The sequence below is a fragment of the Malania oleifera genome, chromosome 11 (assembly GCF_029873635.1).
Source record: "Malania oleifera isolate guangnan ecotype guangnan chromosome 11, ASM2987363v1, whole genome shotgun sequence".
Classification (NCBI taxonomy): domain Eukaryota; kingdom Viridiplantae; phylum Streptophyta; class Magnoliopsida; order Santalales; family Ximeniaceae; genus Malania; species Malania oleifera.
In genome coordinates, this window is record NC_080427.1 from 44,992,891 (window position 1) to 45,014,249 (window position 21,359).

Here is a 21,359-nt window from a genome sequence, read left to right on the forward strand (position 1 = left end):
TCTCATGTTTCCTCTAGTGTTGATGGGCGATATTGGTCTTTGGATTCTTTGGGAGTTTATTCTTTAGATTCTCTTTGTGATCTTTTGACTAGTGCTAATTTTTCATTTCTGCTGCATAAAAAAATTTGGAAGGCCATAATCCCTTCAAAAGCTAAGGCTTTAATTTTGTTTATGGAGCTTAATTGGGTTGACACCAATAATATGTTGTAGAGCAGGAGACCTTTGAAGGCGCTGTCTCCAGATTTGTTCTTTTTATGCTCTAATAGTTTGGAAACCGCTTCTCATTTGTTTTTTTGTTTTATTGAGGGAAAATTGCGTTTGCCTGAACTCAGTTAAGAATTTGTTGGATATCTCTTTTGTGGCTTTGGTAGGAAGAGGGATACTCTAGTGTCATGGAGTTTCGCATTTTTTTGCAGTTTTTTGGGGTTTTGGTTGGAGCACATTATGCATTTTTCTTGGAAGAGGCTGAATATTTCCTTGCTTTGAGATAAGATCCTTTATTTAGCCTCGCTTGGGTGTGTTTTCTTGGGTTGCTTTGGGGAGTGAGCTTCTCCGACATAGACCAAAATTGGTAATCTTTGTTGGTTTGATATTTTTTCCTTTCTTTTTTCTAATTTTTGTTTTGTCTATTGTGATTAATCGGATCTTTTATTCTTTTTGCACATGATTTCTTCCTTAAGGAAATCATTTTTTTTTTTAATTTTGTAAAACTGAAAATTGTTTTGGCGACTACGTGAACCCTCTGTTTTCTACCTTCTTAAAACAAGACTTGGAAACTGAAAAAATGACGACATTTTCATAATTCTTTGGGAAACTAAAAATGAAAACAGAAACTGTTCTTCACATCTAAACAGGCCCTAAGGTTTTAAAATAATTTTTAGCACGATTTATTCAACTTACAAACCACATATACTTTGTTGAATTGATATTAAAATTTATAATAAAGTCTACATCGAGTGGGAGTTGGTGCACAAGTCTAGTTTACATGCTGCATTCAGCGTCACTAAAATTTGTCTACACCTTTGCTTGATGGTGTGTCTGTGGTAAGTCCAAAAAAATCAATCTTATTAGGACTAATCAAGTAACAACTTGCAAACATTGTTGTGCACAAAAGTAAGAGTGATTGGAAGAGAGACGCAAACCAATTATAATAGTTTTACTAAATCTGGGTCTCAAATTTGACAATTTTCTAATCGATCTTATCCATGATGAAGACCATCATACAATAGTTCCACATGAATGACATTTACAATCCATTCTTTAACAACGTTAAAGACCAACCCAACTCATTCAGCTACAGTTGTCTTAACAGGTAAGGACTTGTACTTCCTCGCTTATGGTTTCACATCCCAAGGGTCTTTCCCCACTTACTGAGTACAGGCATGAAGAAACGGGTCCTTATACAAACTTCAACCTCTTACTAGGTAGATAAAGCAATCATAGGAAATTGGGCAGTAAACTTAGGACTAGTCCTTCTGGCCGTGTCAGGGTTGTGTCGGTGTCTGACATGTGTTGGATACTGACACTTTTGGCCTTTTTGGAGTGTTCGTGTTTCCTTGTTTAATGGTCATGGTGTGGTGTGTTTGGTATGAAGGAACTTTGAGAATTTTCGTGGTAAAATACTCCATGCATGTTCACTTTGGTAGAGGATGGTCCTCTAACCTTGTCATTGGGTTTTAGCGGTTGGTGCTTTTTGAGGAGTTCGGTTGTCTCATTTTCAAAGTGAGTGATGATCGTTGTTATATTGATTTTTTATGACTGTTGTTGTGTTCTTTTGTACTTATATTTATTTATTTTTGCATCGATTTCTGGTCCCCTACTTTGTATACTTTTTCTTACTTTAATAAACTTTTCTTATCAAAGAGCAGTTATGCTTATGCATCAAGCTTCATTTCTCCTTGTATTGTTGTCATTTTAAAAAAAAATTCCATCCTCTTAGATTTGCATCAAACCTTCGAGCTTAAAATGATTCTCTCCCCCTTTTGTATTAGGCAAAGCGACCATAAAAGCAACATTAAGCTTATTAAACTCCATAAAAAAACACAAGTTGTGCAAATATATCCTATGAAGCAAAAAGTAAGTATGCGAACACATTTTATCAACTCTATGCACAAAATGGAACCTTTGGCCAGCAAATTCTCTGTTTCCTTGCATGAAAAACATACTCTAGATAAGGAAACTAGTTTGGGAATAATATATCAAGTTGATTAAAGAGGAATACGTTGTCAATTCTAACAAATTCAGCAATGTTATTTATTTATATCTATTCTCCCCTTCCAAATTAAGAATAATATCACTCCATTTCTTTTTTAGTTATGCCAAATTTGACATGTAAGTTAATAATTAAACAATCTGCTCAATGTTATCGAAGCTAATTATTATTTTTTACTGACCCTACTCAATCAATTTCTGACACATATAAACAGCAAGCATCGAAATCAACAACTAATAAATAGAGCTGGTGCAATTAGCATAAAATATTCAAGCAATACAACACACGCCAAAATAGCTATTTGCTTGGTTATTTTAGTTGTCGTATTTATTTAATTTATTTCTCTGTTCTTTAAGTGTATTGCTTGTCCTCTGATTTGATGTAATTGCTCTTTTCTTGTAGTAATGCTTCTTTATTTTATCTTCAAAAAATTCGTCCATCATTATGAAGATCAAGAAGCATAAATCATCATTATGACGATGATGGGGGTAACAAAGCACATTTTTTATGAAAATTCATGTGGCATCAACTGAATTTGGAGTCATTTTTGGAGTAATGAGGGTGTATTTTTGTTTGGGTTGTATTTTTTTGTTGTAAAGGCATTGGGCTTGGTAGCTGTGCAGAATTTTTCTATATGATTTGAACTTTAATTTAGAGTTGTAGTAATTTGAAAGTTATTTTATTAAGAGCTCTTGAACTTGCATTTGTTAAAGATATTATATTTAGGGCCGTTGAACCTGTTTTCATGATGGCAGGAGTCGATGTTGGATATCAGTTCTTCTCACGGGCTGAAATGGTGGCTGTTGGTTTCCATTGCCATTGGCTGAATGGAATTGATTATATGGGAAAATCTTATGAAAGGGTATGTATCCTTTTGGATGCTTGGCTGTCAGTGGGTATTTTGAATGGGTATATAGATTAGTATTAGATATTTGTTTTTCGTGTCCTGTCCATTCTTATGTTGAAGAATGGTTTGTGGTTTTGTTGAAGAGTGGTTCTACATGTCTATATTTTGATTTCATTGCTTTGCATGGGCAATTCATGTATGTGCGTTTTCTATTTGTTTTGTTGTTGTTCTTAAATTAAATAAATTTGTAATTTTGTAGAAGTTGGCTTAATATATGTATCAGTGACCTCACCTGTTCTTCGCTTCCCGTTTAGTAATTGTTAAATAATTGGGTAAAATGGAAGACCTAAACTCAACAATAGGTCTCTCCCTCAATTTATAATGAAGGGTTTTTTAGAAGAAGAATAACCATCCTTATTGAGTTTCAAGAGACATGATTACAAGAAAAATAGTAGAGGAAGGCCACCAAATTAAGAAGGCCACAAAATCAGCAAATCAAATCACCATAAAATCAGCAAATCAAATCACCACAAAATCAGCAAATCAAATCAGCAGATCTCTAGGCTAGAAAATAGGAAAATGAAACTACAAGAAACTGAAATAGTAATTTCAGATTTTAAAAAACAGAATTTGCTAATTTATTCCCTAGAAATCCGACACCCCCCCTCTCAAGTTGGAGCGTAGATATCTATCATGCCCAACTTGCTTACAAAGAGCTTAAAACTAGGTCTGAAAAGTCCTTTGGTGAAGATATCGGCTATTTGTTGAGTTGTAGGAACAAAAGGCATGCAAACAGCTCGACTATCAATCTTCTCTTTTATGAAGTGTCTGTCAATCTCTACATGCTTCGTGCGATCATGTTGTATAGGATTTTGAGCAATACTTATGGCATCTTTGTTGTCACAATACAACTTCATTGGCATGTTCACCGACATCCGCAGCTCTTCAAGAATTCTCTTCAGCCATAGCATCTCACAAACTTCGTTAGCCATAGCCTTATATTCTGCCTCAGCACTGCTCCTTGCAACCACATTCTATTTCTTGCTTCACCATGTAACCATATTTCCCTAGACATAAGTATAGTATCCTGACGTGGATCTCCTGTCAATAACTGAGCCTGCCCAATTTGCATCAGTGTATGCCTCTATGTTCTCCTGTGTGGTCTTTTGGAAGAGTAAACCTTTGCCTGGTGTACTTTTCAAGTATCTAAGAATCCGATAAATTGCTTGAAGATGTTTCTCGTAGGGTGAATGCATAAATTGGCTTACCAAACTCACAGAAAAAGCAATATCGGGCCGTGAATGTGATAAGTAAATTAACTTTCCCACCAACTTTTGATACTGAGTTGTATTCACTGGATCATTTTCCTTCTCATCTCCAAGTTTCTGATTGGGATCTATTGGAGTGTCTTCTGTCCTACAACCGCTCATCCCAATCTCCTTAAGGAGGTCAAGGACATACTTTCATTGGGAGACAACAATCCCTTTCTTCGACCAAGCAACCTCCATTCCAAGGAAATACCTCAGAGATCCTAAGTCTTTGATCTCAAATGTTGATAAGAGGGAAGTCTTCAATCGGTTCATCACAAGTACGTCATCTCCAGTGAGAATTATATCGTCTTCATACACAAATTGTATCGCTATCTTCCCATCCTATGAATGTCTTATAAACATCTTATGATCACCTTGCCCTTGAGTTTACCCCTGACTTTTAACAAACTGAGTGAATTTCTCAAACTAGACTTTTGGTGACGGTTTAAAACCATACAAGTACTTCTTCAGTTTACACACCTTTGTGTGAAACTTTTCACCAAATACTAGAGGTGCATCCATGTACACTTTTTCCTCCAAGTCTCCATTAAGAAATGCATTTTTTACATCCAAATATTGTATAGGCCAGTCACGATTAGTTGCAAGTGACAAAAGAACTCTTACAGAGTTTAGCTTTGCGACTGGGGCGAATGTCTCCAAGTAGTTAATGCCATAGGTCTGAGTGAATCCCTTGGCGACCAATCGAGCTTTATACCATTCTAGAGAACCATCGGATTTATACTTGATTGTAGACACCCATTTGCACCCTACAGTTGTCTTTCCTCTTGGTAGATCAACTAACTCCCACGTGCCATTTTTTTCAAGAGCTTTCGTCTCCTTGAAGACAGCCTCCTTCCACTCAGGAAGTTTCAAAGCTTCCTGCACAGTATTAGGAACCTCCATACAAGAGAATTGTAAGGTAAAAGCACGAAAGACAGGTGAGAAATTTTCATATGACACATAATTGGACAATGGATGTTGGGTGCAAGACCTCACACCCTTCCGGACAACAATGGAAAGTTCAAAATCATCGAACTTGGGATTGGAACTAGCCTCGGGTTCAAAACTAGAGGACTTAGAACTCGAAGATGAAATGGACTAAACATGAGGTAAAGGCTCGGTGAGGACATTACCTGGAGGGTTTATGGATTCTAGACAGTGTAAAGGATTGGAAGACCCTTTCGAGTTGTCCTCTGTTGCGAGTAGAAAATGTCAAATGGTACCAACGCTGTGGTGTTTTTTCCTATTTCTCCTTTGTTAGTCATTATAGGATCATGAACATCATGAGATGACACTGTAGGAAGACCTGCCTTTTTAGTATAAAAAAAACTCGACTCACTTTCTCCTGGTATAATAAAGCTTGAGTTTTCAGGTTGAATAATCAAAGCTTGAGAAGGATCATTTTGCGAGTCTTCAGGTCGGAAAAAATCATGAAACACAACCGAATCTTTGTTTTGGTTCCTCTCCCCCCCCCCCCCCGGCGGGGGGCGGAAAGATGAGGCGTAAAATATGGATGTAATTCAAAGAATGTAACGTCCATAGTAACAAACATATTTTTGGAAATGGGTTTGAAACATTTATACCCCTTTTGAGTGGGAGCATAACCAACAAACACACATTTTGTGGCTCGGGGTTCAAGTTTTCCTCAACTATGACTATGAATATGAAGAAAAGCGGTACAACCAAATATCTTTAGTGGTAAATAAGAAGACAGCCAATTTGTTGGATTAAACTTATGAAAAACATCGAAAGGTGTTTCAAAGCTTAAAACCTTATTAGGCGTTCTATTTATGTGATATGTAGCAGTAAGAAAGGGTTCACCCCAAAGATATCTAGGTGCGTGATTGGTAAAAAACAATGCCCGAGCTACTTCCAATAAGTGTTTGTTTTTTCTTTCAGCCAAACCATTTTGTTGTAGAGTGTCGACACAAGAGCTTTGATGAACCATTCCTTTTTAAGAAAAAAGTTGGCCTAAAATATTTTTGAAATATTCTCGACCATTATCATTCCGCAATATTTGAATATTTTTTGAAATTGTGTTTGCACCATGGTGTAAAAATTTTGAAAATTGTTTCCACTTCAGATTTTTCCTTTATCAAATAAACCCAACTTAATCTTGTCTGATCATTGATAAAGGTCACAAACCATTTTTTTCCTGAATACGTAGATGTTGTACATGGGCCCCAAATATCACTATGAATCACAGTGAATGGTGTAGTTGGTTTGTAAGGTTGGGTGGAAAAGGATGCACGATGATGTTTAGTAGATTGACAAACTTCACATTGAAAAGAAGATGGACTTTTATTCCGAAATAAATTAGGAAACAAGTATTTTAAATATTGAAAACTAGGATGACCTAATCTATAATGCCATAACATGATATCATTATCTTTGAAAGCAGAAATAGAATTTAAGCAAGTACTTTGACATTGTCTACTCGAGTTAGGTCCCTCATCAAAATAATAGAGTCCATCTTTTTCCTTGGCACTGCCAATCATATCCTCCCCGTGGTCAATTTCTGAAACTCACAATAAGAAGAGTATAAATTAGCTTGACATTGATGGAGAGTTAACAACGAAGTGAGTTTGATAGTTCCTATCCCGTCAATTACCGAGAGTGAACCATCTGCAATTTTGACCTTTTTATTGCTTGCACGTAGACTATAGGATGAGAAGAATTTAGACCATTCAATCATATGATTAGTTACGCCAGAATCACTTATCCAAGAATGAACAGAATTAGGAATAACACTTAAAAATGCAGTAGCAAGAGAGTTACCCTTCTGCACCAAAGAACAAGATAGAGTTTAGGACAATTTTGGAGATTGAAACAATTTGTATAGGTGCTCTAATTGCTCCTTAGTAAAAGTGATTGCATCCGAGTTAGTAGAAGGCTCCTGAGTCTCTTCAGCAGTGGCTTGGTAGGCGTGACTGTCATGTTTGGATTTTGGCTTCCAATTTGTTGGTTTACCATGAAGCTTCCAACACATCTCCTTCATACGCCCATTGAGTTTTGTAACCGTGAGATAAAGGGCTGAATTTTGGGAATAGTAATAAGAAGTTACAAACCTGGGAGGAATAGTGGAATTGGGTGGAATGGTTTCAGAAGTACCGAAAGAGCTGGTAGGATTTCTTTGGGCATGGGTCATCGCCGACTTATATGACATCATCATTAGAAAAAAAAAAAAGCACGAGGCTCTGATACCATGAAGGATTTTTTAGAAGAAGAATATCCATTCTTATTGAATTTCAAGAGACACGATTACAAGATAAATAGTAGAGGAAGGCCACAAAATCAGCAAATCAAATCACCACAAAATCAGAAAATCAAATTACCACAACATCAGCAAATCAAATTAGCATATCTCTAGGCTTGAAAACAGGAAACAGAAACTACTAGAAACTGAAATAGTAATTTCAGATTTAAAAAAATTGAATTTCGTAAATTATTCCCTAGAAATCCGACATATAATGTATGTCAAGTACAATGGGAATGACCATAATACCCTTACTAACTTACACTTAATACAAATCAAACTCTAACAATTGATAATAATGCTAAATGACTAAATAACTATTAACAATCCCCTTCAAGCTGGAGCATATATATCATATGCTCCTAGCTTGTTACAAATGAATTTCACACGAGCACCTCCCAAGGCTTTAGTGAACAAATTAGCAAGTGTAAACTTGGACTTCACACGAGTGGTTGTAATGAGCTTCTGTGCAAGTTTCTCTCGAATAAAATGACAAACAACTTCAATGTGCTTTGTCTGCTCATGGAAACAGGGTTCGAGGCAATATGAATAGTAGCTTGATTATCACACATCAATTCCATAGGCTGAGAATGTGGAAAACCTAGTTCTTTGAGCATGTTCTTCAGAATAAGATCACATGTAGTGTGCGCCATAGCCTTGTATTTTGACTTAGCAATTGACCTGGCCATCACAACTTGTTTTTTACTTTCCCAAGACACCAAATCACCACTGACAGAGATACGATATCTGGTTGTGGATCTTTGGTCGGGAGGTGACCCGACCCAATCTGCATCAATATATCACTGAATATGAGTGTGAGCTCGATCCTAATATAAGAGACCTATCCCTGGTGCATCTTTGAGATATCTCAAAATGAAAGTTACTGTATCCTAGTGACTTGTTTTCGAGGAGTTGAGAAATTGACTCACAACACTTGTTGAGAAGGATATATCTGGTCAAATGATAGTGAGATAATTCAACTTTATCACAAGTCTCTTGTACCGACCTGCTGGTGAAGGCTCGAAGACTTGAAGATGAAGGTGTTTCACCTTGGTTTGACTTGCTGGCTCGAGTTGAAGCCTCTAGCTAGCGCTGGTTCGAAAGCTCTGACTCTAGAGTTTGGCTACATTTTCTTTCTTAAAAGGTTGCGCCTCTTGAAAGTTGCCTCGTGCTAGTTGGACCGTTTGGTTTGAGTTGAAGCCTCTTGCTAGGGCTGGTTCGAAAGCTCTGCCTTCGGATTCTAGCTACGTTTTCTTTTTTAAAAGGTTCCACCTTTTGAAAGTCACCTCACCTCTACTATGATGAGGCGCTCGCCACGTCTTCCCATTGCGCCTCCTTGGCCTGGGAATAATTTTTTTCTTATATTAGTGTTTATTTAAGTTATACTAAATTATTTGCTACAAGCCTACAAGGGTAGACAAAAATAAAGATAGTGGATCCACTTGCCTAAGCCCTTGAAAAGCTATAAACCACTCCATGGGGCGCTCTTTGACAACCCCTAAATAATGGTTAACCTCAGACACCTCCTCATCCATCTTCTTGACTTGTTTCCAAATCCTTTCCTACACGTTACATAATTTAGAAAACCCAGTTCACCCTACCATTTGTTTTCTCGAATCCAACTTGAAGATAAGCCCGTTGCCCGCCCTCCTTTTCACATCATTAACTACCTTGTTGGCCACAAAAACTGCATCCAAGATCTATTTATCTTTAATGAAGGAATATTGAGTTGTGGACCGTACCAAAACTTGTCTTGGCCTTTTGAATAACAGTTTAGGCAGAATATTAAAAGGGCGTAGCCTGAAATCCCTCACCCTCGAGTAAGTCTCCTTCTTTGGGAGGAGGGTTTACAAAGTAGAGTTCACTCTAATACCCACTATCCCATTTTTATAGGATTCTTCAAAAAATCTCCGTTTGCAGCGTCTTCCCCTTTTCCTAAAGAAAAGCCATTGTGAACCATCAGACTTGGGGATTTTTCTCTACTCATGTCAAACATTTTTTTTTTACTTATTTATTTATTTTTTGTAACTTCTTCAACTTCAAAATGCCTCTCAATCCATTGAGTTGAGGTAGTACTGAAGGACTCCAATCCACATGCTTCGGCCTCAGTCTACTTGGGCAATCCTCGGCGAAGAGGTGTTTTTATATAGATTGTAATCTCCACCTCAATCTACTTATGCCCCCTAACACCAGCCTTAGAATCTAAGTCTAGATCCGAATAAATTTCTTCCTTCTTCTATGAGCGACTCTTTGGAAGAAACTTGTGTTCCTGCCCCCTTCTGTGGCTTACTTCACCCTTTATTTTTGGGAGAAGCTTGGGTTTATCCAGCATCAGTGGAAGGAATGTTGGCCTTTTCTTTTGAGGGTTTTGGAAGAAGGAAGGATAGGCCTGCTCTTTGTGAATGAGGTATATATGTAGTTCTGTGGGAATTATGGTTGGAGTTCAATCCCTCGATTTTTTTAGGGAAAAATTTGAATTGGTAGGTGGTTTTGGAGAAGATTCAATACTTGGCCTCTTTATGGTGTGCTGGATTTAGTTGCTTTGAGGGAGCTAGCTTTTTGGAAGTTTAGCTAGAATGGAGGAATCTTTTGCTTTGAAATTTTATAGTATTGCTTTTTTTTTTTAGTTCTTATTTTTCCTGGATTTTTCTAGAATTTTGATGGGAGATGTCTTGTTATCCTCTTTGTAAATTCTTCTCTTTTTAGAGTTATCTCTTCTTTTGCTATAAAAGAAAAATCCAAAAAAGAAAAAGGAACCCCCTCCCCGAAAAAGAAAAAATCATCATTATCAAGCCTTGTCCCTCTTGACCTAATAAATCACACTTGCACAGTCTATCAAAACCAGCAATTTTCCCGAAGTTGTCTTTAGCCTCCTTAATATTCCTAGAAACATTTTATTCCATTGCTTCAACTTCAACTTTACATGCTTTAGTTTTTTCATCAGTTTAAAACCATCCCATCCTTGGACTATAACTTTCCCCATCAACCCCTCACACACTCCCTAAACGATGGCTACCTCAACCACATGTTCTCGAATCTAAGTGGTGTAGGGCCTTGCCACACCGATTTGGAATCACCACAATGATCTTTTGTGGAACAAAAGGATAGGTGTGTTCCTAGGTGTTGGTAAGCAGCTATCAATATGTGAGGAAGCTTATATATCCTCTGATGCTATTCAAGTGAAGTGACCGTGCTAAGAAGAATATCTCTGATCTTAGCTCAGAAGCTCAATCAAGAAATCAAACTCCCTCATACTATTATTGAGCCTAGTAACCCCTAGTTTGTCCTTGGGACTACAAATGCTATTTAAACCTCCCCCCGCACGCGCATGCTCCAAACCATACATTGTGGGCTATACAAACCAAAGATACTAGTTGACTCCTAAAGAGAAAAAGGATACCATAAAAAGGAGGAATTTCAGCTATAAATGGATGTAAAACACCACTCTCTAGGACCTTTACAGTCTAGCATTACTTAAAGAAGAAGACCTTACTAGGAAATTTGACACTGACAAGTCCTTAATTATGATTTGACCATCCAATGCACTCGAGGAGGAAGAATCCTCCAGTCTTTCCCCTTCAATTCCTAGATGCTGGGAATCAAAGAGGTGTCAACTGCTTGAAGTTTAGTCTCCTATAGGATTAAAGTGTCCGGTTTTGTCTTTTAAATTAGTTCCTAAACCATTCTTCTTTTTCTTGCTCCCCCTAAACCCGTAACATTTCTTGGACAAAATCTTCTTTTGACACTCTTAGTGATCCCGTGGGACCTTCCTCCCTTTCTCATAATTCATATACAACACAAGTGTCGCCAACTCCTTACCCAATTTCTTCGCTTTTTTTCATAACCTCCTGCTCTTCTACCTTCGGTTTGACTCTCTCCCTATTAGAGTTCACTAGTGACCAGCCCATTGTTCGAAATTGCAGTCGCGGGTCGCGGGAGATGCGGGTGTTACGTAACGGGAAGCGGGCGTAACGGTCGTGAATTTTTTTCACGCATGCACAACCATGCCAAAATCGAAAAATAAGCATGAAATCCATTAATACATGATTTTTAATGAATTTTGAATACTTTCATTCAACCTACAAATGCTTTTTAATAGGCATTATGATTTTTATATTATTTTTAGTGCGCTGTTTACAAAAAAAAGCATATTTTTTTATAGTTTACATTACTTTAATGAGTAAAAAGATGTAGAAATGTAAGAATCAATTAATTAAAGTCATAAAGTTACTAAATATGAATCAATAGACTCATTACTCACTATACACATTACACATACATGAATTCAAAAAGTGATTAATATCAAATATCAATAAATAGTTGAAAATACATTTATACAATATTACAAATTTATAACATAATACATGTCACCACCAAAAAGAATGACGTGGAGGGTCTTCACAATTTGCATCTGTATCTTGAGATTGGGATGGGAAATTATCTCCCCATCCTTGTGGATATACATAGTTGAATAAACCCAAGTTTGTGTCATTTCGTTGTTGCTCTTGAAAATGTACTGGTGATGAAAATCCTCCTGAATAATGTTCATAAGTTGGGGCGGGGGCTGGCTCTGGGTAGTGTGTAGAAGAAGACTCACTAGATCCTGAGATTCCTGATCTGCTAGGATAAAAATGTGAGTCACGAGATGCATAATGTGGATATGCTGGATGAGATCCATATGATTGTGATGATGAACCATCTAAACCAAAGTCGCCAAAACTACAAACCACACCATATGAATCTTCAGTAGAATCACTAGGGTCACCACAAGCACTCCTTCTCCTGGGTTGTGAAGATTGGTTCCTTGGAAGAATACCCAAGTCATAAGTTTTAGGTATGTCATGTAGTCCATAAGGATCAGAAGGATGTATATTCCTTGCAAATGATGTCCCCGTGTCATATCCATAATTATATTCTACACCGCCGCCTCCACCACCACCACCACTGCCACCTCCCCCAACCCCAGCTCCAGCACCACTATTACCATCATCATCACTTGGTGGGCTCAAACCAAGATTGTCATCACTTTGTGTACGTTCAGGACTTGAACTTGAATCATCATGCGCATTTATTGGTGTTTGATCACCTCCTTCTGTAGTACCACCAACTTCTTCATTTAATCAATTTGAATTGTCCTGACCGACAAGTAGTGGTGTCTCTCTCTCCTCTAACCATTGACTTAAAGGATCATCTTCTTCGAAAATATAGTCCAAATTGATAGGATTGAAACTCTTCAATTTCTCGTTGGCTTCTTCTCATTGTACGTCTTAACTTTAACCTCATGTTGTAATGTACGAAAACAAGTTTTTGTAGTCTCATGTACTTTAATCTATTTCTTGTTTTCGTATGGATGAGGCTAAAGGTGCTCCAATTACGCTCACAGTTCGAAGCTGATGTGGTCTGGTTAAGAACTCTGATTGCTATTCTTTGGAGCTCAGGAGCACACAAGCCATAATGAATCCACCATTCAGCTGCATGAATAATTAAAAAGAGTTTTATGTTAGTATAGCGTATATTTCAAAAGTCAAATTTGAACATAAAGAGAGAAAATAGAGTCATTATCCATTATTTAGTTATATAGCCATATTTACCAGGATTTGTTTGTTTCACTGCCCTTTGAGCCAACGGAGTTCCAAAAGTCTCCTGCCTATCTCGATATAGCAACAACTAAAAAAGGATGATTGTGAAATATAATTAATTAATTAGATGTATTAATAATTATTCTTGAAAGTATTACAGAATACTAGAACAATTCATTATTCAATTTAATGGAACCAATACTTACTTGATTAATAGCCTGAATTTGAGTATCTATATCGGGTACCAACTTGGTTATCACTTTTTTAACTCCATCCATGACTTCTCTAGCAACTTCAGGAGAGGGTGGGGCACCATAAAGAAATTGTGGGTTCAAAAAATACCCTACAATTAAATTTAGAAACTTATTAATCAATAGTTTTCTAATGCAACTATGCATAATTTAAAAGTTAAAATAATAAGAAATTGTATTTGGTTTACACTTACCAGCAGCGTGCAAATCTTGGTGCAACTGAAAACTCCACCGGTTGTCAATAATTTTCCAATAGTCTTTGTAAAACCGGCAATCTTTTTGAATGGCCAACTTCGCCCTATCAATTGCCTCGTATATGAAGCCCATGGTTAGTTTTTCATCACCATCAACCAATTTAAGAACTTTCACTAAGGGTTCTTGCACTTTAATTATATCAGAGGCCTTTTGCCAAAACTCTTTGCCTAAGATAATTTTCTTTGAATCATATGATGGGTCTGATTTTGCCATCCCAAACCTTGAGTTTTTCCAAGCATCAGATGTAAACATTTCCCCTAGTGCTTGTTTATGCCTGACAATAGTCTCCAAAGCAATGAAATTTGTGGCAAATCGAGTGATGGCAGGGCGAAGTAACTCTCTATTATTTGAGAATTTCTTCATAAAATTCACTGTCCATGTGTGGTTGTAAATAAACGAGGTTATTGTTCTTGCATCTTCTAAAACCTTCTTCACGTTACTTTTCTTACCAATATCTTCAAGAATAAGGTCTATGCAATGAGCTGCACATGCTGTCCAATAGAGATTGGGCCTCTTCTGCATTAATAATTTTCCTCCTGCCTTCATTGCAGCTTCATTATCAGTCACTACTTGGACAACATTTTCCTCTCCAATTTCTTCAACCACCTCGTCCATTAATCTAAAAAGAAATTATAGATTCAATAATTACTACTATTTAATTAAAAAAATGCATGTTCATAATACTATTTGCATATACAATTAAAATTAGAAAATTACCTGAAATAATATTCAGCTGTTCTGCTTGGTGCATCAGAGACATCAACTGATTTATGAAACACGGTGCCTCTATTGCAATAAACTAAAAAGTTTATAATGTGTTTTCTAGTTGGTCCTGACCAACCATCACACATAAGGGTTACACCTCTCTCCTTCCAAATTCCAGCAAAAGAAGCTATATAATTTTTCATTTCTTGATACTCTTGCTCCAAATAAATTTCAGATTTCTCATAGGGTGATGGACCCTTCACCCCCCATCACCCCCTTTCCAACCTCTGCAGCAATATCAAGCATAGGCTGCATAAATGGAGAGTCAGCTACATTCGCTGGAATCCGATTATAAATTAGGAATTTTCCAACTGCTTTTCCTAATTTACTTCTTAAACCTTTCAGTAATTTTGTGTTGATTTTTGGTTGTTTCGCACTCTTACTTCTTTCTAAAATAGGATCCATTGCCTTTAGTCTAGCTTCAGGGGCATCAGGATTGATCCATTGTCGTCCACTACCTCCAGTTTCTTGACCACTATAAGATCGAGCTCCTATTCTATTGAAACCACTGGTAGCACCACTGCCAGAGCCACCTCCCTCTTCATAAATATTACTCCCTCTAGATGTTCTTGCTCGAAATCTTTGTCTCTCTTCCCATTGTTGCTGTGATCGTATGCTTTCTTGTCGAGCAAATCTCATACTTTCTTCTTCCAAGTCTTCTTCATCGCTCAAATTCTCAAAATCTCCTCTAATTTGGGCTTCTGCTTCTTCTTGCCTTTTTTGTTTATCTCTTTTCTTCTCAGCATACTGTTGTAGATGTTTCATCATTTGTTCTCTGACTTGTGTGGTCACATTTGAGCATCCAGCTACTTGACCTTTTTTATGTGCCAAGTGTTGTTTCAAGCGTGTAATGCCCCCTTTAATTATCTTCCCACATAACTTACACATAATAACATGTCTATTACCGTCCACCGCAGTACCAAAATGCCATCCAATATCCTCACTAGGTAAGTTCTCATTTCCTCTATCACGTGACATATTGATAGACTTAATTTGATGATCTCTACACAAAACATAGAGAAAATACAAAGTTACAACCTTTCTAAAAATGACAAGAATAATATTATAATTAGTAATTTAGTAAATATTAAATAATAAGTACTAAATAGTCCTTCTAATTTTAAATACTTATTACATAAAAATAAAATGTAATATTTGATTAAAAATAATAAGTAATGTTTAATTTATTTTGATGTTTAAATAAGCAAAATTATAAAATATTAGATATTTTATTACAAAAAAATATATTCCTTTATCTTTAAAAAGATATTTTCATTATTTTTTATAACTTGATTTTATTTTTATTTATAACTATAAGAAATTAACATTGTAATTTTAAAGGTGGAAAAAACTTGCTCTACTTTTATATACATCACAGCATCACTAATAATGATCCATACAGTACAAATCGACTATTTAATTTTTTAAGCATTTTCTCAGTTTATGGATTAAAATAAAATTTTTCTACAAATTCCAGTAGTAAACTAGTAATTAGCAAAAATCTGAATTATTAATATATTAACTATTAGGTTAAAATGTTTTTTATTAAGTTATCAATTTTTACTTTATTTGATAACTAAAAACAAAAATTAGATCATGTAACGATTTATTTTACCTAATTTTAAATTTAAGGTCAAAATGATGTTTTAAAACTTAAAAAATATTTATAAATAGGAAATATGTGATGAAACTAAATTTTCCTAATTACCTTTCAAAAAATATAAGACAATTAAAATATTTATAAATTAAGAAAATTTTATTTTACATAATTATTACTTCTTTCTAATTTTTTACTCTATTAAATTACTCCTTTTTAAATTCAATTTAACAAACATAATTTACAAAAATTATAATTAAAAAAAAAACATAATAAAAAGTTTAAGATGTGGGAGATTTCTGATCTTTGAAAAGAAAAAAAAAACAAGAGCTGCATCTATGGGCAAGGCATAAGACTAGAAAAGAGTATTTTTTGCGCTAATGTTGTATCTTGGATGTCTGTAACCATAATACTACTAGTCTATTACTAACGGTGTCAGCTTTCAAAAAATGTTAATGCAATACCATATAAATGAAATTGATATTGTATATGAATATAATAATTTACAAGAAAAAAAATGCTGTTAGGGGAAATAATTATGCAAAATGTTGTTTTACTCACAAATATAAAATAGCATAGAAATATAACATGAGAAATTGTCCACTCCATATTTTTGGAATGCCATGTCATAGTCATTTATTTTAAAATAGTATATATTTTATATGCAATGAAACTAAAAGGAAAGAAAGAATACGTAAAGAATGAATAAAAGTACGTTAATCAAAACAGAATATGACATGCTTAAATTGTTTAGGAACCAATTTGCATATTAAATGAATCTGAAATTTTAAAGCTTTTTACTGTATTAAATTACTCTGTTTTTTTAATTCAATTTAACAAATATTACTTCCAATAAATTATAATTAAAAAAAAAAACATAATAAAATGTTTAAGATGTGGTTGTGGGTGTTGAGTGTTACTGAAATAAAGCTTATCTCATACGCGAGATGAGCAGAGGCAGGGAGTCTGAGACTCTGAGTGAGACCGAGAGAGGGGAGGCGACTCGGAGGATGGAGGAGCCTCGAAGCCTTGAAGCTTCGTGCGACGATTGGCGGAGGGCTGGCTGGTGGCGGCGAGTGCGACGACGCCGACGACTGGTAGAGGGCTGGCTGGTGGCGGCGAGTGCGACGACTGGCGGATGAAGCTGCCTTCGGCTACTCTCAAGCTTCGAAGAACTTTGTTAGGTTCAGGATTCAGGAATCGAAGGCTGCGAAGATGAGTAGATCAACTCAGGCTTCGAAGGAGTGAAGGCGTGAAGCCTTCTTATAGCTTCGGCGGCTTGGCCAACAAAACTGCAAGTAAGTTTTTTTGTTCTTTGAATGTTAGATTTAGGTAGATTGAATGGTAGTTGGGTGCTTGGGACTTGGGAAAGGGGGAAAGGAACGCTGCGCAACAGAAAGGAGATTCTGCAAGTTGTCGGCATGTAACGGACTGTTACGAAGTGTAACGTAGGGGTAACGGCCATTATGGACCGTTACGGCTGTGAATTTTTTCCGAACCGCATTATCGGCCTGTATCGGTTTCGGAGCCCTTGATTTACGTTACGTATCGGCCGTTACGCTACGTAACGGCCGTTATTTAAAACCATGGACCAGCCCAAATCATGTAGGAGATCTTGGGCATCTCGGTTCTCAGTTCAACCCAAGGACTTGAGCTTCCATGAATAGAATTACCACCATCTTCAACTTCCTTGCACACATCGCAAATTTCGTTTTTAGGATGACCTTAGAATCACCATGATTTTGTATTAGTTCATCTATGTTAGACATCCCTCCATTATTTCATAGTTCTCAATGAACAACCTTAGCACGTTCATAAGAGGATAGGGACTCAGTTCCCATTGGACCTGAAGAGTTTGTTTCTTTTTTTGTCTCTGTAATCTACTTTCTTTGAGCTTCGTGATTCTATTGTCTAATTTGTCTGCCTCCATCTTTGTTTCACCCTCCTAACATCATGTACACCTTTGACAATCAATATATGGTTTGGACACGCAAACATATATCTTCGTCCTGCAAGATCCCTAGGCTTCTTTGGATTTACCTCTATTTCACTTGATTGCTAGTTGTGCTAGTGCTTAAAGTGGCAATGGTCCTGTTTTGCTTGCCTTTGTTAATGCCCGACTCATCAATCTGAGCCTTGGGTGAGATCTCCTAGTTGAACTTGGGAGCCTCTTAGATTCGTGCCTCCCTTTAACGTAGGGCTCCAAACAAAGCCCCTTAGATTTGATCTTTTTGTTGGGCTTTCTTGAATGCCTTTTTAGAGCTTGCCTTACCATTGGGTTGGAGATCTATTTGAAATGTGCCCTTTATGTGTTGAGTCTGAAATCTGGATAGCCAAAGTGAGTAAATGTGACCTTATTGAGCTAGGTAAGTTTTTGGATTTGGAAGTTTACTCTGAATGGGTAAAGACTTTTCATACCTACACAACCCTCCAAACCCCAACCCCACCACCCCCCCGCCCCCAAAAAAATATTTCCATTCTTGGCAACTCTGTGATCCACCTTGTCGAAAATCCTTTATTGCTAGCATGTTGACTTCCCAATGTTGAGAAGTCTAACTGAGTACAACCCATGTTCATGTGGCCACAGAGGCACTAATGTGGGAAGTGGGGTTCTTTTTTGGGGTGGAGGAGGGGGGAGGTTTAAAGCCATTTTGAGTTGCACTATTAGGATCTTGTGGTAGAGAGAGTTGAGGGGAGGGTGGAAAGGGGGGTACTTCTCCAAGGGGGCCGCACCACGCTACGTAAGGATGCCTTTTCTAATATCCCTATTTATTTCGTTTCTCTTTGTAGGGTGCCCAAGAGTGTGGCTAGGATTATGGAGAGGATGATGTGAGACTTTATTTGGTCAAGTTACGGGAAAGAGTAGGAGAGATCACCTTGTTAGTTGATGTAGGACAAGAAGCAGGTATTTGGATGGATCTTTTTGACCCAATTTGGTGGCCTATTTTGAGGGATATGGTCAATGATATATTGGCTCCGAAACCCAAATGTGCTTAGCTAAGTTGTGTATGCGTGTAGTTTGCTTATATTAGGATTATTTATGTTGGGGGACCTGTTTGTAGCATTTGTGTTTCCTAGGGGATATGTTTGTAATGCAATGCAGTTTTAGGGTTATGTGCGTGATTTCACGTGTTTAGAGGCTTTCTTATAATAGTATTGAAAGCCATGTTGTAAGTAGTTGATGTTGAATTTGAATTGAGTGGTGAACATGAGTTCCGCTGGTATCTTCTCTCTCCTCCCTTCTCCTTCCTCTCTTGTATTTCTTCTAATCTCTCCCATGGCTGCAGAACCTTGATGCTGCCTCTGCATCATTTGGTATCAGAGCAAGCCATCAATCAAATGCTTTAAATGCCAAGGCTTTTTTTACATTGAGCTGCACAATGTCCTAACTAATTCATGGCTGTTGTGGAAAAAGAAGAAGAAGAAGATGATGATGATGAGTCAAGTAGTTGAAGCTGAAACGGAAATTCCAAGTGACTTAGATGATAATGGTAAAAGGAAAACTTGTTTAGTGCTTCGACATATGTTTTCTGACATATGCTCTCTTTCCACAAGGTTAAAAAAATAGAGGATTGGAGGCAGACTAACATCTTTCAAACTCATGTGATATGCCAAAAACGGCTTAGTACTTTGGTTATTGATTGTGGTAGTTTCACAAATGTGGTTTCTAAAGAAGCCATGAAGAAATTAAATTTGGATGTTGGGCTTCATCCTGAACCATACAAAATTGCTTGGGTGAATGATACCAACCTCAAGGACCACGATTGCTTCTTGCTTACATTTGGTTCCATTATAGAGATAGTGCAATGTGATATCCTTCCTCTCAAAATTTGTCATACTCTTTTGGGCAGACCATGGTTATTTGATAGGAAGGTGCAGCATGATGGATATGAAAATTTTATTCCCTCTCCACTGACAAGAAGGTTAAGAATGGATGGTACCTATAACCAGACCCAACCGTTGCAGTACTTGAGAGGAAAGATAAAATGATTCTCTTTTGATTTCAAGGCTGCTACAGATTCCTTACCTGTTATCCCGACGTCCTGTGTGATTGAAGGGTTGTTCGGAAATCCCTCTGCAACTTCCTGGACGTTCATACTTTGTTCCATAGTCTTTCAATTACCATATAGTTTAGTTAATCAAGGCTATAGGTCATGAGATTTTGAGATTTTGTAAGAACAGGAAGGGTGAAGTGTTGTGGCGTATTGGTGTTTGTTGTTGCGTATTGGTATTGTTGTTGTGTGGACCTTATGGGCCGAAAGTAATGCGAGAACATTCAATGATAGTGTAGCTTTCCCTGTTTTTTTGTGGGATAGAGCTGTCTTTTTGCCTCACTTGGGCCCATTCTTTTTGTAGCTTCAGGGGTTTGCTGCTGCCCAGTCTTGTTAGGGATTGGCAGGCAGCACTTACGTAATTATTTTTGGTTGTATTTCTTTCTTCCTTTGGAGGACTTCTTATTCTCCCCTCTATTGTACATTTTGGTTTTTTGTTAATATATTTCTTTTCTCTTGTTAAAAAAGAGAATTTAATTAATATTTTTCTCGTGCTGAATGTTTTAGTATCGTTCATGACAAATAGTTTTGTGTTTGATGGAATGTTGCAGGAATATGTTGGATATACGTTTCCACTTGCAGTATCTATTGTTATGTCGGGACAATATGAGGATGACCTGGATAATTCTGAGGATGTTGTCTACACAGGTCAAGGTGGGAGTAAATTACTTGGTAACAGCCATCGAGTACACGATCAGGTGTTGGAGCGTGGTAATTTGGCACTCAAGGTATGTACCTGGAAAATTTCATCTTTTTCCTACATGCGACTGTTCCGCCATCATTGTGACAGGTGTTATTCAATTGATCTTGTCATCAGAATCTCTCAAGTGTGTCATTGTCAATTTGCTTCAACAGAAGCTTGCATTGAGCTGATTCTTGGCCTGTCTCCTGCATAAAAGGGTGCTCATTATTTATTGTTTTATTTATCTGCATGCGGAACACTGATGTGGCTTTGACAAGTTTACTGTTTTCCTGCTGCTTTGTGGCTATATTGTGAAGTTTTGTGTCTACAACCTCAGTTGGGTCAGTTTTTTCTGCTACAGTATTCAAAGAACTTCTTTTCAAGGCTTTGTTTTAAAAATTGTCAAGGCCATAAATTTTTGCCCCACAATTTAGTAACTTAAGCCTTTAGGTCAAGTGATAATCTTACATGGTATGAAAGCGTGGTTGCTGGTAGGTCTTGCGTTAAATTCTTATAGCCAGTTTGCTAAAAATGATCTTATTCCCATTAATGG

At 36.9% G+C, this 21,359-nt stretch overlaps 1 protein-coding gene across 6 annotated transcripts in view; it reads left to right on the forward strand.

Annotated features, from left to right (window-relative positions):
• Positions 1-21,359, forward strand: part of LOC131167720 (histone-lysine N-methyltransferase, H3 lysine-9 specific SUVH4) — a 176,118-nt gene that overhangs the window by 81,263 nt on the left and 73,496 nt on the right. For all 6 annotated transcript variants that reach the window (XM_058126575.1, XM_058126578.1, XM_058126577.1 and 3 more), the window contains 2 exons: positions 2,968-3,074; positions 20,676-20,852. In XM_058126575.1, coding sequence (XP_057982558.1) covers positions 2,968-3,074; positions 20,676-20,852 — 284 coding nt within the window. The remainder of the gene's footprint in view (positions 1-2,967; positions 3,075-20,675; positions 20,853-21,359) is intronic.